General features: G+C 38.9%; 1 protein-coding gene across 2 annotated transcripts in view; it reads right to left on the bottom strand.

The window, feature by feature from the left end:
* The window catches only part of mast1b (microtubule associated serine/threonine kinase 1b), an 86,575-nt gene extending 82,683 nt beyond the window's left edge, over positions 1-3,892 (bottom strand). For both annotated transcript variants that reach the window (XM_063016388.1, XM_063016397.1), the window contains exon 1: positions 3,396-3,892. In XM_063016388.1, the coding sequence (XP_062872458.1) occupies positions 3,396-3,434 (39 nt within the window). In that variant the 5' untranslated portion in view covers positions 3,435-3,892. The remainder of the gene's footprint in view (positions 1-3,395) is intronic.
* Positions 3,893-14,849: the final 10,957 nt, after the last annotated feature.

Below are 14,849 nucleotides of genomic sequence, written 5' to 3'. Positions count from 1 at the left end.
ATGAATTCCAACATGTACTGTGACATTCTGAAACAGAGCATGATCCCCTCCCTTCAAAAACTGGGCCTCATGGCAGTTTTCCAACAGGATAACGACCCCAAACACAACCTCCAAGATGACAACTGCCTTGCTGAGGAAGCTGAAGGTAAAGGTGATGGACTAAACTCAATTGAGCACCTGTGGCGCATCCTCAAGTGGAAGGTGGAGGAGTTCAAGGTGTCTAACATCCACCAGCTCCGTGATGTCATCATGGAGGAGTGGAAGAGGATTCCAGTAGCAACCTGTGCAGCTCTGGTGAATTCCATGCCCAGGAGGGTTAAGGCAGTGCTGGATAATAATGGTGGTCACACAAAATATTGACACTTTGGGCACAATTTGGACATGTTCACTGTGGGGTGTACTCACTTATGTTGCCAGCTATTTAGACATTAATGGCTGTGTGTTGAGTTATTTTCAGAAGACAGTAAATCTACACTGCTATACAAGTTGTACACTGACTACTCTAAGTTATATCCAAGTTTTATTTCTATAGTGTTGTCCCATGAAAAGATATAATAAAATATTTGCAGAAATGTGAGGGGTGTACTCACTTTTGTGATACACTGTATGTATGTATTCTGGATGGATTCTCGCGCCCACCTCCTCCCCATTCCCTCCACAGCTCTTTACATTTTGCTGGGGTTCTGCTGCCAGACACAATAATGGTAATGAGGGAGCCACCCTGAACTCCAGCCCATCACTCCCAGAGCTCCCCTCCCTTCACTTCCAGTGTCATAATCACTCTTTTTACATTTACATTTTCAGCATTTAGCAGACGCTTTTATCCAAAGCGACTTACAGTATACAGTCTAAGCCATTGAAGGTTAAGGGCCCAACAGTGGCAACCTGGCTGTGGTGGGGTTTAAACCAGCGACCTTCTGCTTACTCTTTATTCTTCATTCATGCCAGGCCTGCACTGGTAAATGAAACATTAGCCGTGTGCATGGTGTAGGTGGGAGACCCTCTGAGCTGTCCTTTAATTAGAAAATTACAGACTTTGTGACGTGGTTCTGTGCCTGTCTTACATCAGGACACTTTGTTGGGCTTCATGTTTACCGTTACCCTGATACCCTAGTGGAACACCAGGCTGGAGAACCTAGTTATTAACAAATCTGCTCACCTCCCCCATCATCCAATCATCCATCCTTCTGTTCTTGTGTGGTGCCGTAAATGAGTGAATCACGGGTATGACCCCTCACCTTTGGTCCCCAGAGACTGGGTGCTGCACCATATGGCAGTAACAGTACAGTCTGGGTGTAGTGTGTGTGTGTGTGTGTGTGTGTGTGTGTGTGAGTGTGATTCAGAGAAGGAACCCAAGGGATGGAAAAAAACGTTAGAGGACAATTATTCTCGCATAAACACAACAACTCATTCCCCTGTGTACTTAACACACACACACACACACACACACACACACACAACTCTTAACAACTTTTTGTAACTGTCAACCCAGCAAGTAAACAGCACTAATACTTAATAATCCTGCTCAAATATGAACATCTGTAAGCATACACACCTGTGTACACACACTTACACACACATACGCAAACACACAACCTTAGTATTTCTACCTGGCATGCAGTAAGAGGCATAATGGGTAGGCGAGGTGAAGGAGGAGAGGAGGAGCGTCTAAAAATACTGTTGCAAACAGCACAGCCTTTACCTGACTGTGGTTAACTCATCGCTATAGTGTTCCTGGAGGCTACTGCACCGTTGTTAAGTGCTTGCTATGGTGTTTCAGTAGGTTAGTAGGTTGTTGCTAAGTGGTTGTGATAGTATACCTGTGGTGGCTAGACTGTTGTTATGTATTTCCTGACTTGACATGCAGTTAAGTTGCTAAGGTGCTGACAGCTTAGCCAAGGTGGTCTACTAGCATGGCACTCTTGAACAAAGTGGCTAAGCAGCATTACTATCTTAAACTAGAATGACCAGCATTAAAAGCTTGACCAAGGTGGTCAACCACCTAATCAGCATGGAAGTCTTGAATGAGTTTGCTGACACGTGTATCTTTATCTAAGTAAGGAATCAGAAAACACCTTGACCAAACTGGTCAACCAGTATAAGAAGACATAGCCTTTGCCCAACAATTCCAGTGTCCCCTATACCTGTCAATGCCAATAAAGGAGACATGGTCTTTGTACCAGTCAGTCCCTGTGGAGTTGTGTCTTCTCTATGCCTGTAATTCCCAATAAAGGAGACATGGCCTTTGTACATGTCAGTCCCGGTGTAGGTCTGTCCTCTGTGCCTGGTAGTCCCAGTAAAGGAGGTGTGCCCTTTTTACCTGTCAATCCCAATGATGAAGACTATGGAAGACTAATAGGTCTATCTGAAAACCTAGCGATCCTTCTACATAGATGCATCTTACATCATCCTGTGCTCCAGAAAAAGAAGGAATGTCTAAATTCCACTTCCAGTTCAAACCAGCATGGCTACATCTAAAACCAGCTCAAGACAGCTTCCATTGATATATGTTTTAACTGGATTTTTTTACCAGACTGGACACAAAAATCTTCAGGCTTGGTTAGACTAGATGACAGATTAGTACACTATAAGGCCAAAGGTATCTGGACACCTGGCCATGAGCTTGTTGGACGTCCCATTACAAAAAACAAATGGTAATAAAGTAGAGTGACCTACTGTATGTGTGTGTGCATGTCTGTGTATATTTGTGTCTGTGTTTATACGTGTGTGTCTGTTGTTTATGCCTGTATGTGCATGTACGTGTGCATGTCTGTGTGTGTGTGTGTGTGTCTGTGTATATTTGATTAGACTGGATGACAGATTAGTACACTATATGGCCAAAAGTATTTGGACACCTGACCATGAGCTTGTTGGACGTCCCATTACAAAAGCAAATGGTAATAAATTAGAGTGACCTATGTGATCTTTTTAGCCAGAAGGCTTCTCACAAGACTTTAAAGTAAGTCTGTGGGAATGTGTGCCCATTTATTAAACATGCATCAGTATGAATGAGAAATGATGTTGGTCAAGAAAGCCTCAGTTGATGTTCCAATTCATTCCAAAGGTGTTCAGTGTGCCTGAGGTCAGGACTCTGTACAGGCCTCTTCTTGTCTTGTATAGAGCTTGCTTTGGGCATAAGGGCACAGTCATGCTGGAACAGGAAAGGGCCTTCCCTAAACTGTAGCTCCAACGTTAGGAAGCATATAAGTACCATTGTATGGTTGATTTATTACAGCAATTGCTGTGGCTGAAACACATGAATTCAAATATTATAAGGGATGCCACAATACTTTTGACCAATATAGTCGTATATACTACTGAAGTATAATTGCGATTCACAAGCGATATACCGCACAGCCCGGGAGAGAAGAGATTTGAAGGATTGATGGTCTCACCTGCAGTCGTCTGCGCCGGATAATCCCGGTATCATCCATGACTGGGATGCAGAAGGTCCCGGTACCAGAGGGGAAGGGTTCCAGTATTCGTCCCCGTGTATTTAAACAGAGAACCGTTAGTCGCGGTGAATCATAGCGGATGGACTCGGTTCGGCTCTACGTCCCGAGCCAACATACCGACAACTGAATATTTACGGGAAATTGAATGAAAAATCAACTGTCACGAACCCCTAAATACACACCAGAACATCCACTATAGCAGCACCATCACGGACACAACATCACCTTCATTCAGCTCCGTTATCCTCGGTTAGCCGTTACCGGTAGCTAACAGGAATCGGTCTCTGATAGCAACAACACGTCAACACGTAACGTAAACACCACAATGAGAGAGCGCGCTCGAGCTCTGTAACGGAAATATAACGACACCCAGCTCACTCCGCTTTAAAATAACGGTCAGTGCGTTTCAAATTATTCAAACGGTTTAAAAAGATAACGGCTGTAACGGACGCGGAGCGCTCTGGCTGAGCTGACGGGTTATAATGCAGTAAGTAGGGAGGTCGGTACCGGGCGCACGAGCTGCTCGCTGGCTCCTCCTCGCGCTCAGCTGATTGGCTCGCGACCCCCTTCATCACCTCCAGCTCTGTTGCTTTATGATGATGAGAACGAGCGCTGAACAATACCGAGCCTTATCAGTGTGTGTGTGTGTGTGCGTGTGTGTGTGTGTGTGTGTGTGTGTATATATTACTGTAAATATAATAATTTTTATTGTTATTATTTTGCACTGTTTTTATTAATATTTTATTCTATTTTATATTTTTTGCACATGTAACTGTTATATATATATATATATACGTATATATACAGTGCCTTGCAAAAGTATTCAGCCCCCTTGAACTTTTCAACCTTTTGCCACATTTCAGGCTTCAAACATAACGATATGAAATTGTAATTTTTTGTGAAGAATCAACAACAAGTGGGACACAATCGTGAAGTAGAACGAAATTTATTGGATATTTTAAACTTTTTTTAGAAATAAAAAACTGAAAAGTGGGGCGTGCAATATTATTCAGCCCCTTTACTTTCAGTGCAGCAAACTCACTCCAGAAGTTCAGTGAGGATCTCTGAATGATCCAATGTTAACCTAAATGACTGATGGTGATAAATAGAATCCACCTGTGTGTAATCAAGTCTCCGTATAAATGCACCTGCTCTGTGACAGTCTCAGAGTTCTGTTTAAAGCGCAGAGAGCATCATGAAGACCAAGGAACACACCAGGCAGGTCCGAGATACTGTTGTGGAGAAGTTTAAAGCCGGATTTGGATACAAAAAGATTTCCCAAGCTTTAAACATCTCAAGGAGCACTGTGCAAGCGATCATATTGAAATGGAAGGAGTATCAGACCACTGCAAATCTACCAAGACCCGGCCGTCCCTCTAAACTTTCAGCTCAAACAAGGAGAAGACTGATCAGAGATGCAGCCAAGAGGCCCATGATCACTCTGAATGAACTGCAGAGATCTACAGCTGAGGTGGGAGAATCTGTCCATAGGACACAATCAGTCGTACACTGCACAAATCTGGCCTTTATGGAAGAGTGGCAAGAAGAAAGCCATTTCTCAAAGATATCTATAAAAAGTCACCTGGGAGACACACCAAGCATGTGGAAGAAGGTGATCTGGTCAGATGAAACCAAAATCGAACTTTTTGGCCACAATGCAAAACGTTATGTTTGGCGTAAAAGCAACACAGCTCATCACCCTGAACACACCATCCCCACTGTCAAACATGGTGGTGGCAGCATCATGGTTTGGGCCTGCTTTTCTTCAGCAGGGACAGGGAAGATGGTTAAAATTGATGGGAAGAGGGATGGAGCCAAATACAGGACCATTCTGGAAGAAAACCTGTTGCAGTCTGCAAAAGACCTGAGACTGGGACGGAGATTTATCTTCCAACAAGACAATGAACCAAAACATAAAGCAAAATCTACAATGGAATGGTTCACAAATAAACGTATCCAGGTGTTAGAATGGCCAAGTCAAAGTCCAGACCTGAATCCCATCGAGAATCTGTGGAAAGAGCTGAAAACTGCTGTTCACAAACGCTCTCCATCCAACCTCACTGAGCTCGAGCTGTTTTGCAAGGAAGAATGGGCAAAAATGTCTGTCTCTCGATGTGCAAAACTGATAGAGACATACCCCAAGCGACTTGCAGCTGTAATCGCAGCAAAAGGTGGCGCTACAAAGTATTAACGCAAGGGGGCTGAATAATATTGCACGCCCCACTTTTCAGTTTTTTATTTCTAAAAAAAGTTTAAAATATCCAATAAATTTCGTTCCACTTCACGATTGTGTCCCACTTGTTGTTGATTCTTCACAAAAAATTACAATTTCATATCGTTATGTTTAAAGCCTGAAATGTGGCAAAAGGTTGAAAAGTTCAAGGGGGCTGAATACTTTTGCAAGGCACTGTATATATATATATATCTGTTCTTTCTTATTGTTATTTTTATTATTTCTCTCTAACTTGCTTTGGCAATACGAATGGCCTTATTTGTCATGCCAATAAAGCTTCTTTTGAATTTGAGTTTGAGTAAATCTGTGTGTCTGTGTTTATATGTGTGCGTGTGTGTGTGTAAATCTGTGTGTCTGTGTTTATATGTGTGCGTGTGTGTGTGTGTAAATCTGTGTGTCTGTGTTTATATGTGTGCGTGTGTGTGTGTGTAAATCTGTGCGTCTGTGTTTATATGTGTTTCTATGTGTGTGTGTGTGTGTCTGTGTTTATATATATATATGTATGTCTTTGTGTGTATGTCTATTTCTGTGTGTCTGTGTTTATATGTGTGTGTGTGTGTGTGTTGTTTATGTCTGTATGAGTATGTATTTGTATTTCTGTGTGTTGTTTATGCCCATATATCTGTGTTTGTATGTACGTGTGTATGTCTGTGTTTATATGTATGTATGTATGTGTGTGTTGTTTATTTCTGTATCTGTATATGTATTTGTGTGTGTGTGTGTGTGTTGTTTATTTCTGTATCTGTATATGTATTTGTGTGTGTGTGTGTGTGTTGTTTATTTCTGTATCTGTATATGTATTTGTGTGTGTGTGTGTGTGTGTGTTGTTTATTTCTGTATATGTATATATATTTGTGTGTGTGTGTGTGTGTGTGTTGTTTATTTCTGTATATGTATATGTATTTGTGTGTGTGTGTGTGTGTGTGTGTGTTATTTATATCTGTATATGTATGTATTTGTGTGTGTGTGTGTGTTGTTTATTTCTGTATATGTATATGTATGTATTTGTGTGTGTGTGTTGTTTATATCTGTATATGTATGTATTTGTGTGTGTGTGTGTGTTGTTTATATCTGTATATGTATATGTATGTATTTGTGTGTGTGTGTGTGTTGTTTATATCTGTATATGTATATGTATGTATTTGTGTGTGTGTGTTGTTTATTTCTGTTTATGTATTTGTGTATGTGTGTGTTGTTTATTTCTGTATATGTATATGTATGTAGTTGTGTATGTGTGTGTTGTTTATTTCTGTATATGTATATGTATGTATTTGTGTATATGTGTGTTGTTTATATCTGTATATGTATATGTATGTATTTGTGTGTGTGTGTGTGTTGTTTATATCTGTATATGTATATGTATGTATTTGTGTATATGTGTGTTGTTTATATCTGTATATGTGTATGTATGTATTTGTGTATGTGTGTGTTGTTTATTTCTGTTTATGTATTTGTGTATGTGTGTGTTGTTTATTTCTGTATATGTATGTATGTGTGTATGTCTGTGCTTATATTTGTGTGTGTATGTCTGTCTGTCCATGTATGTGTATGTGTGTGTTGTTTATGTTGGTATATGTATGTATTCGTATGTCTGTGTTTATATGTATGTATGTATTTGTGTATGTGTGTTGTTTATATCTGTATATGTATTTGTGTGTATGTGTGTGTTGTTTATTTCTGTATATGTATGTATGTATTTGTGTATGTGTGTGTTGTTTATTTCTGTATATGTGTATGTATGTATTTGTGTATGTGTGTGTTGTTTATTTCTGTATATGTATGTATGTGTGTATGTCTGTGCTTATATTTGTGTGTGTATGTCTGTCTGTCCATGTATGTGTATGTGTGTGTTGTTTATGTTGGTATATGTATGTATTCGTATGTCTGTGTTTATATGTATGTATGTATTTGTGTATGTGTGTGTTGTTTATTTCTGTATATGTATGTACGTGTATATGTCTGTGTTTATATGTATGTATGTACAGTATGTGTTAGTTGTTTATTTCTGTATATGTATATATGTGTGTATATTTGTGTTTATATGTATGTATGTATTTGTGTGTGTATGTCTGTCTATGTATGAGTGTATGTGTGTGTTGTTTATGTCTGTATATGTGTATGTATGTATTTGTGTATGTGTGTGTTGTTTATGTCTGTATATGTGTATGTATGTATTTGTGTATGTGTGTGTTGTTTATTTCTATAAATGTATATGTATGTACGTGTGTATGTCTGTGTTTATATGTATGTATGTATTTGTGTATGTGTGTGTTGTTTATTTCTGTATATGTATGTATGTATGTATGGCTGTGTTTATATGTACAGTGGGGGAAATAAGTATTTGATCCCCTGCTGATTTTGTTTACTGAAGTTTACCCCCTTACAAAGACTTGAACAGTCTATAATTTTTATGGAAGGTTTATTTTAACAGAGAGAGACAGAATATCAACAAAAAATCCAGAAAAAAAACATTAAATAAAAGTTATAAATTAATTTGTATTTAATTAAGGGAAATAAGTATTTGATCCCCTACCAACCAGCAAGAATTCTGACCCCCACAGACCGGTTATGTGCCCATGAGTCACACAAATTAGTCCTGTCCCTGTATAAAAGACTCCTGTCACAGAATCAGTTTCTTCCGTTCAAATCTCTCGACCACCATGGGCAAGACCAAAGAGCTATCAAAGGACGTCAGGGACAAGATTGTAGACCTGCACAAGGCTGAAATGGGCTACAAGACCTTCAGTAAGAAGCTTGGTGAGAAAGAGACCACTGTTGGTGCGATAATTCGAAAATGGAAGAAATACAAGATCACAGTCAATCGCCCTCACTCTGGAGCTCCATGCAAGATCTCACCTGGTGGGGTAAGAATGATTCTGAGAAAGGTGAGGTCAGTCCAGAATTACACGGGAGGAGCTTGTCAATGATCTCAAGGGAGCTGGGAGCACAGTCACCAAGAAAACCATCAGTAACACACTTCGCCGTAATAGATTGAGATCCTGCAGTGCCCGCAAAGTCCCTTTGCTCAAGAAGGCTCATGTACAGGCCCGTCTGAAGTTTGCCAATGAACACCTGAATGATTCAGAGAAAGCTTGGGAGAATGTGATATGGTCAGATGAGACCAAAATTGAGCTCTTTGGCATCAACTCCACTCGCCGTGTTTGGAGGCAAAGAAATGCCCGGTGGGGATGGTGTTCTTGGGGTCATATCCAGCATTTCTCTGCTCCCAGCTCCCTTGAGATCATTGACAAGCTCCTCCCGTGTAATTCTGGACTGACCTCACCTTTTTCAGAATCATTCTTACCCCACCAGGTGAGATCTTGCATGGAGCTCCAGAGTGAGGGTGATTGACTGTGATCTTGTATTTCTTCCATTTTCGAATTATCGCACCAACAGTGGTCTCTTTCTCACCAAGCTTCTTGCTGATGGTCTTGTAGCCCATTCCAGCCTTGTGCAGGTCTACAATCTTGTCCCTGACGTCCTTTGATAGCTCTTTGGTCTTGCCCATGGTGGTCGAGAGATTTGAACGGAAGAAACTGATTCTGTGACAGGAGTCTTTTATACAGGGACAGGAATAATTTGTGTGCCTCATGGGCACATAACCGGTCTGTGGGGGTCAGAATTCTTGCTGGTTGGTAGGGGATCAAATACTTATTTCCCTTAATTAAATACAAATTAATTTATAACTTTTATTTAATGTTTTTTTTCTGTATTTTTTGTTGATATTCTGTCTCTCTCTGTTAAAATAAACCTTCCATAAAAATTATAGACTGTTCAAGACTTTGTAAGGGGGTAAACTTACAAAATCAGCAGGGGATCAAATACTTATTTCCCCCACTGTATACATGAAGAGCATGAAGAAACATATACAACATAAATTATGTCATAAGACTTGTCGAAAATCCCTTAATTTAGGCAAATGTACCTCTTAGCTGCTTATAATAAGCTTATTATGGAACAAACTAACAAAAACCTTGAAAATCCTGTTAAATTAATGAGGGGAATGAGTGCATTCTTTTTTCCAAATATTGCACCATGCCTATTGAGAAACCCTGATTACAGGAGCACTCAGAATTGGCAGCACTCGAGAGACTTTTCTGATTCAGTCTGTCTTTAAAAACACCCCCCACACAGGTCACAGCTTTGAGACAAAAACAGCAGGAAGCAACAGTGGAAGCCAGTAAAACATATAGCAGTGAGGCACGACTGGACTCATCTGACCATCAGGAACTCAATGAATACAACTCTAACCACATGTGGTGTGATTACTCACTGTCCTTTGTAATAGCTGCATCAACACAGTCGTGCCAGATGCAGCAGGAATCAGCAGTGTGAATAAACTGTAAATGAGGTGTAGAGAGAGAATGAATGTATCTGATTACATCTGTGACAATATATTACAAACTTGGTGCTTGCAACACCTTCCGGCTGAGACAGGAACATGTTTACAGATGTGTTACAACCTCTGTTTTTTTTTTCGTCATCCTCCAACCCTCAGGCATAAATGCAAATACAAAAAATAGCCAAGAGTTTAAAGTCTAAAGACCAGGTTTAATAAATATTTAAACAATAGAACAATTTATTAACAAACATACAGTCAAACCTCAAAGTTATGACTTCTTAGCTTAAGAACTAAGAATGACCAACAGTTCTAGACCTGGGAAGAGACTGAAATATAATGTAATGATCCCATAACCACAGCGTGAAGTAATTACTTAAGATTAATGAATATTTTTTAATTAAAACAAAGGTTTTACATAATGAAATATAATGCAAGTCACTGCTCATTAATGCCTAGCTGTTTTAGTTTCACATTAGAATGCTCTATTGCTCAGACTGTTTACACCCCCCTCCTCCCCACACTGATGGCTGGCAATGGACTGGAACAGTGGCACTGTGCCTCATGATCCTTTCACATGAGTAGAGATTATCCACTCACTGGATCATTTCACGCTACCCTGATATTTCCCTGCTCAACGCTCAAGCATACAGTGCTGTGAAATAGTATTTGCCCCCTGTTCGATTTATGTTATTTTTGCTTATTTGTCATATTTAAATGTCTCAGATCTTCCAACAGATTTTAATATAAAATAATGATTACACCAGTAAACACAAAATTAATTCATTCTTTCATTGTCTGCTTTACCACTACTTCATCCTTTATTATTATTAGGGGGTCGAAGTGGGTCTGATTCATTGGGTGAAAGGTAGGAAACACCCCAGACAGGTCACCAGTCATTCAACGGGTCTTGTGCAATTTCATTTCACTTTAATGGGACATGTGCAACTTATAATTTAAATTTAAATTTGACATTTATTGGACATGTGCAATAGCTTCTTTTCCTGGTTCTGTTTTGTTTGAGTGCTGTTTTATATTTATATTTGTATATAGTAGTACTATTGTTTGCTGTTTTTTTCTTGCACCGAGGGGGGGGAGGGGGGGGGGGGGTTGTATTTCAATTTCCTGGTGCAAGTGTACAAGTACAATGTGAAATGACAATAAAGGATTCGTATTCAGTCCATCACAAGGCTAAACACAAAGTGCAGCTTTAAATGATCATTCCCATCATTGAAGATAAAGATTTATTCAAACTCTGTATCACCACATGAAAAAGTGAGTTCATCCTGTGAAAACACAGAGTAAAATAATACATAATATGTGCATGTATAAGTACTGCACACAATCTATTGGTCTGTAAAAGTAAAAAATAGCTTTCTTGTTTCATGTGTTTGGTATCACTAGTAGACACATTTTTTAACAATAAAAACCTCTAGTGTGCTCACACTGTAAAATAAAATCAAAAATTCAAGCAATATTATGGACTAGGTCTGCTTTGACAGGCCTCGTTTTGTTTTTTTTGTTTTTTCAAAATGAGAAGCAGATTAACGTTGGTCTGCTGCTGCCATCTTCAGGACTGCAGCTTTAATATATATTGTCTGAGAGCCAATTCTGCTCTTTAAACTCCAGTATTATTCTGATCTAATGGGCTATGTTTCTGATGTGGCACTTAGGGCCCACAGATGGATCGATGGATGGATGGATGGATGGATAGACAGACAGAAAGACAGACATAGACAGATTGACAGAGAGATAGATAGATAGATAGATAGATAGATAGATAGATAGATAGATAGATAGATAGATAGATAGATAGATAGATAGATAGATAGACATACAGGTAGATAGACAGACTGACATACAGATAGATAGACAGATAGATAGACAGATAGATAGACAGACAAACGGATGGACAGACGGACAGACAGATATATAGAGAGACAGAAAGACAGGTAGGTCGATGGATAGACAGACAGACAGGTAGACAGACAGACAGATAAGTAGACAGACATATAAATAGATAAATAATTCATTTTGGAATACTGCAATGTTCTTTAGTAATGCAAGAAAAAATAGTGCATCATTGGGTTTAATCAGGATTTAAGTGTTTTTAAGTTTCTTACATTTTTTCTTACATTTTTAGAAGCACCAGTAAACACAAAAGTAGTTCAGTAGAACTCATGCATTTATTATGGATTATCTAAAGAAATACGATAGTAAAAATGACTGGACAATAAATACAGTGGATTTGGAAAACATTCAGACCCCTGGACTCTTACCCCCTGTATTCTGTTGTGGATTGAAATGTATATAATTGAACTGACAACTGGTTATCACAATCTGTAAGCTGCTCAGAGCGCCAGTGACAGCCATTTTTTTTTTAAAGAGGAAAGACAGGAAACCCAGAACAAGATGGGGACAGCAATGCATGAGGGGCACCACCCACCCACCAACGCCGCCTCTGATGCAGCTTGTTCATCCAGAGCGGTTTTCTTGTGATGGTTGAAAGATGCCACAACACCAGCTGACTTCCTCAAAAAATAAAGAATGTCAGCATCTGTGCCAGCGGAAAATTGTACCAGACTTCAAGGTATCAAGAGTAAAGCCAGTTGTCAATGTGAGAAAGAAACCAGAATAAATAGAAACACTTCCACCTGGAGCCAATTAATACTCAGTGACTGTCAGTTAGATAAAAAAAAGAGAATTCTCTGTAGAGAACTTTCTATAGATGCAGACTGCAAAGTATATGTAGATGTGCGGGAGATGGGGGAGGGTATGAGTTGCAGAATCATGTTCATCTGCCAGGCTGTTTCTGTAATGAATTAGTTTTTTGGTTTAAAATTAGTTTAATTACATTTTTTTTTTTTTTTGGTAAAGTACAAACGACTGAGCCTTTCATTAATGCCCCTTCTGTTCCTCATGGAAAATAACTAATCATGTGCTTCTGAACATTTCATTAACTACCCAGTCTTATATTGCTCCGACATGTGTTGCAATAATGAAATTAGGAATTAGCATATATTCATATTAAATATATTGAATCTATCTATCTATCTATCTATCTATCTATCTATCTATCTATCTATCTATCTATCTATCTATCTATCTATCTATCTATCTATCTATCTATCTATCTATCTGTCCGTCTGTCCGTCCGTCCATCTGTCCGTCTATCTGTCTGTCCGTCCGTACACCCATCCATCCATCCGTCCATTTGTCCGTCCGTCCGTCCATCCATCCATCCATCTATCTATCTATACCTGATGCCTCACACCCTGGATACAAACCTTTTACCCTCCTACCCTCTGGCAGGTGCTACAGAGCCCTGCACACAAGACACAGACAGTGTCAACTGTTTTTTTTTATTTCCAAATGCCATTAAACTTATTGATAACTATAACTGACTTATAATTTGTACATTGTCTGCATACGTATTGTTTTGTATGTATACTGTATCGTATCGTTTGTATATTGTAGAGAGCTACCAACAGCTGAAAACAAATTACTAGACGAATAAAGCTGATTCTGATTCTGATTTTGGGTTCTGAGTTTGGGTTTATTTACAGTTGTTACAGGTACATGGCTGAACCTGGCACATCAGAGGCAAGGCACGACCCACCTCGTTACACATTGGAATTCTTTTCTTTGTATGATAATTGTAAGGGTACAAGAATATTAACAAATCACGGATTGTCCTTCAGATTGTTGATCTTCTTATGTGTAACGGTTTTCATTGGCAACTCAATAGTTTGCAAACACAAGCTGGCAGAACATTTTAAGTGACTATTTGAGTAATTAAAGACAAAACAACTTTGTTCTTCTCCCCAAATAGCACATACACAAAGGACCAGTTTGTTTTTGTTTAAATGACCAAACCATGCACTCCACTCACCCCGAAAATGGGACAGTCCTGAAAAAGCCTGTCGGTCAACTGTACAATCTTCATTATGAAACCAACCTACTTTGTAATGTGGCTTCAGATGTACAGGACAAGAATGATGCTGAGTTTTATAATGTTAGATTTTATGGTCAATTATTTGTTTCATTGTTCTCACAATGCTTTTGTATCTAAATTGCGGCTATGATTACTGTGACCCTCAGGACTGGTGTTCACATTACCAGATTAAACACCAAGCTCTCCAAGACGGAGAAAAACAAGCTGTACAGCCAATCGTATAATCACTTCTACAGTAAAAAAAAAAAAAAAAAAAGCTTTCAGTTCGAGTGTGATTATGTAAGTGAAGTAAATTTTTTACCCATGTGCTCCAGCTAAAACTCTACAAAAACAACTGAACTGATTTTGGAAGTTTTGGAAATCGTCTCATTAAACTTTATAGTTAAATAAACTGGACCTAATCACACCTGGTTTGTTAGCACAAAATTACGTTTTGCATTTGACCTGAATGAAAACAATACTAGAATAATAAAAATGTCTTAATATTTTAGCATTGTACCAGCTGGGACTTCTGTTACTCCCAACATTACTCAACCTGATTACAAGTGATTCAACAAACCTGCACTGACAAAGTCAATTGGCTAAATTAGTCAAGCTGTAATTGTATTTTATTGTTGTGTTGCTGACTATGTGTTCACGTGGGACCTAATTTGATTGACCTAGTTATTTGGAACAATTTATTCTTGAAACCTGCAAAACCAGGATGAATCTTCATGGGTTTTGTCTCTGAGTACTTCTTACCTCCTGATAATAAGATGTGCTGGTTAAATAAATAGGTAAATGGATCGGAGCTCTGTGTGTTCCCGATGCCGAGTGGATAAATTAGTAACTGAAGTTAAACACAGAAATAATTGAAAGATTACAGAT

The sequence above is a fragment of the Trichomycterus rosablanca genome, chromosome 2 (genome assembly GCF_030014385.1).
Source record: "Trichomycterus rosablanca isolate fTriRos1 chromosome 2, fTriRos1.hap1, whole genome shotgun sequence".
In the NCBI taxonomy this organism is placed as follows: domain Eukaryota; kingdom Metazoa; phylum Chordata; class Actinopteri; order Siluriformes; family Trichomycteridae; genus Trichomycterus; species Trichomycterus rosablanca.
Note: the sequence above shows the minus strand (reverse complement) of the source record. Positions and strands in the feature narration are given on the sequence as shown.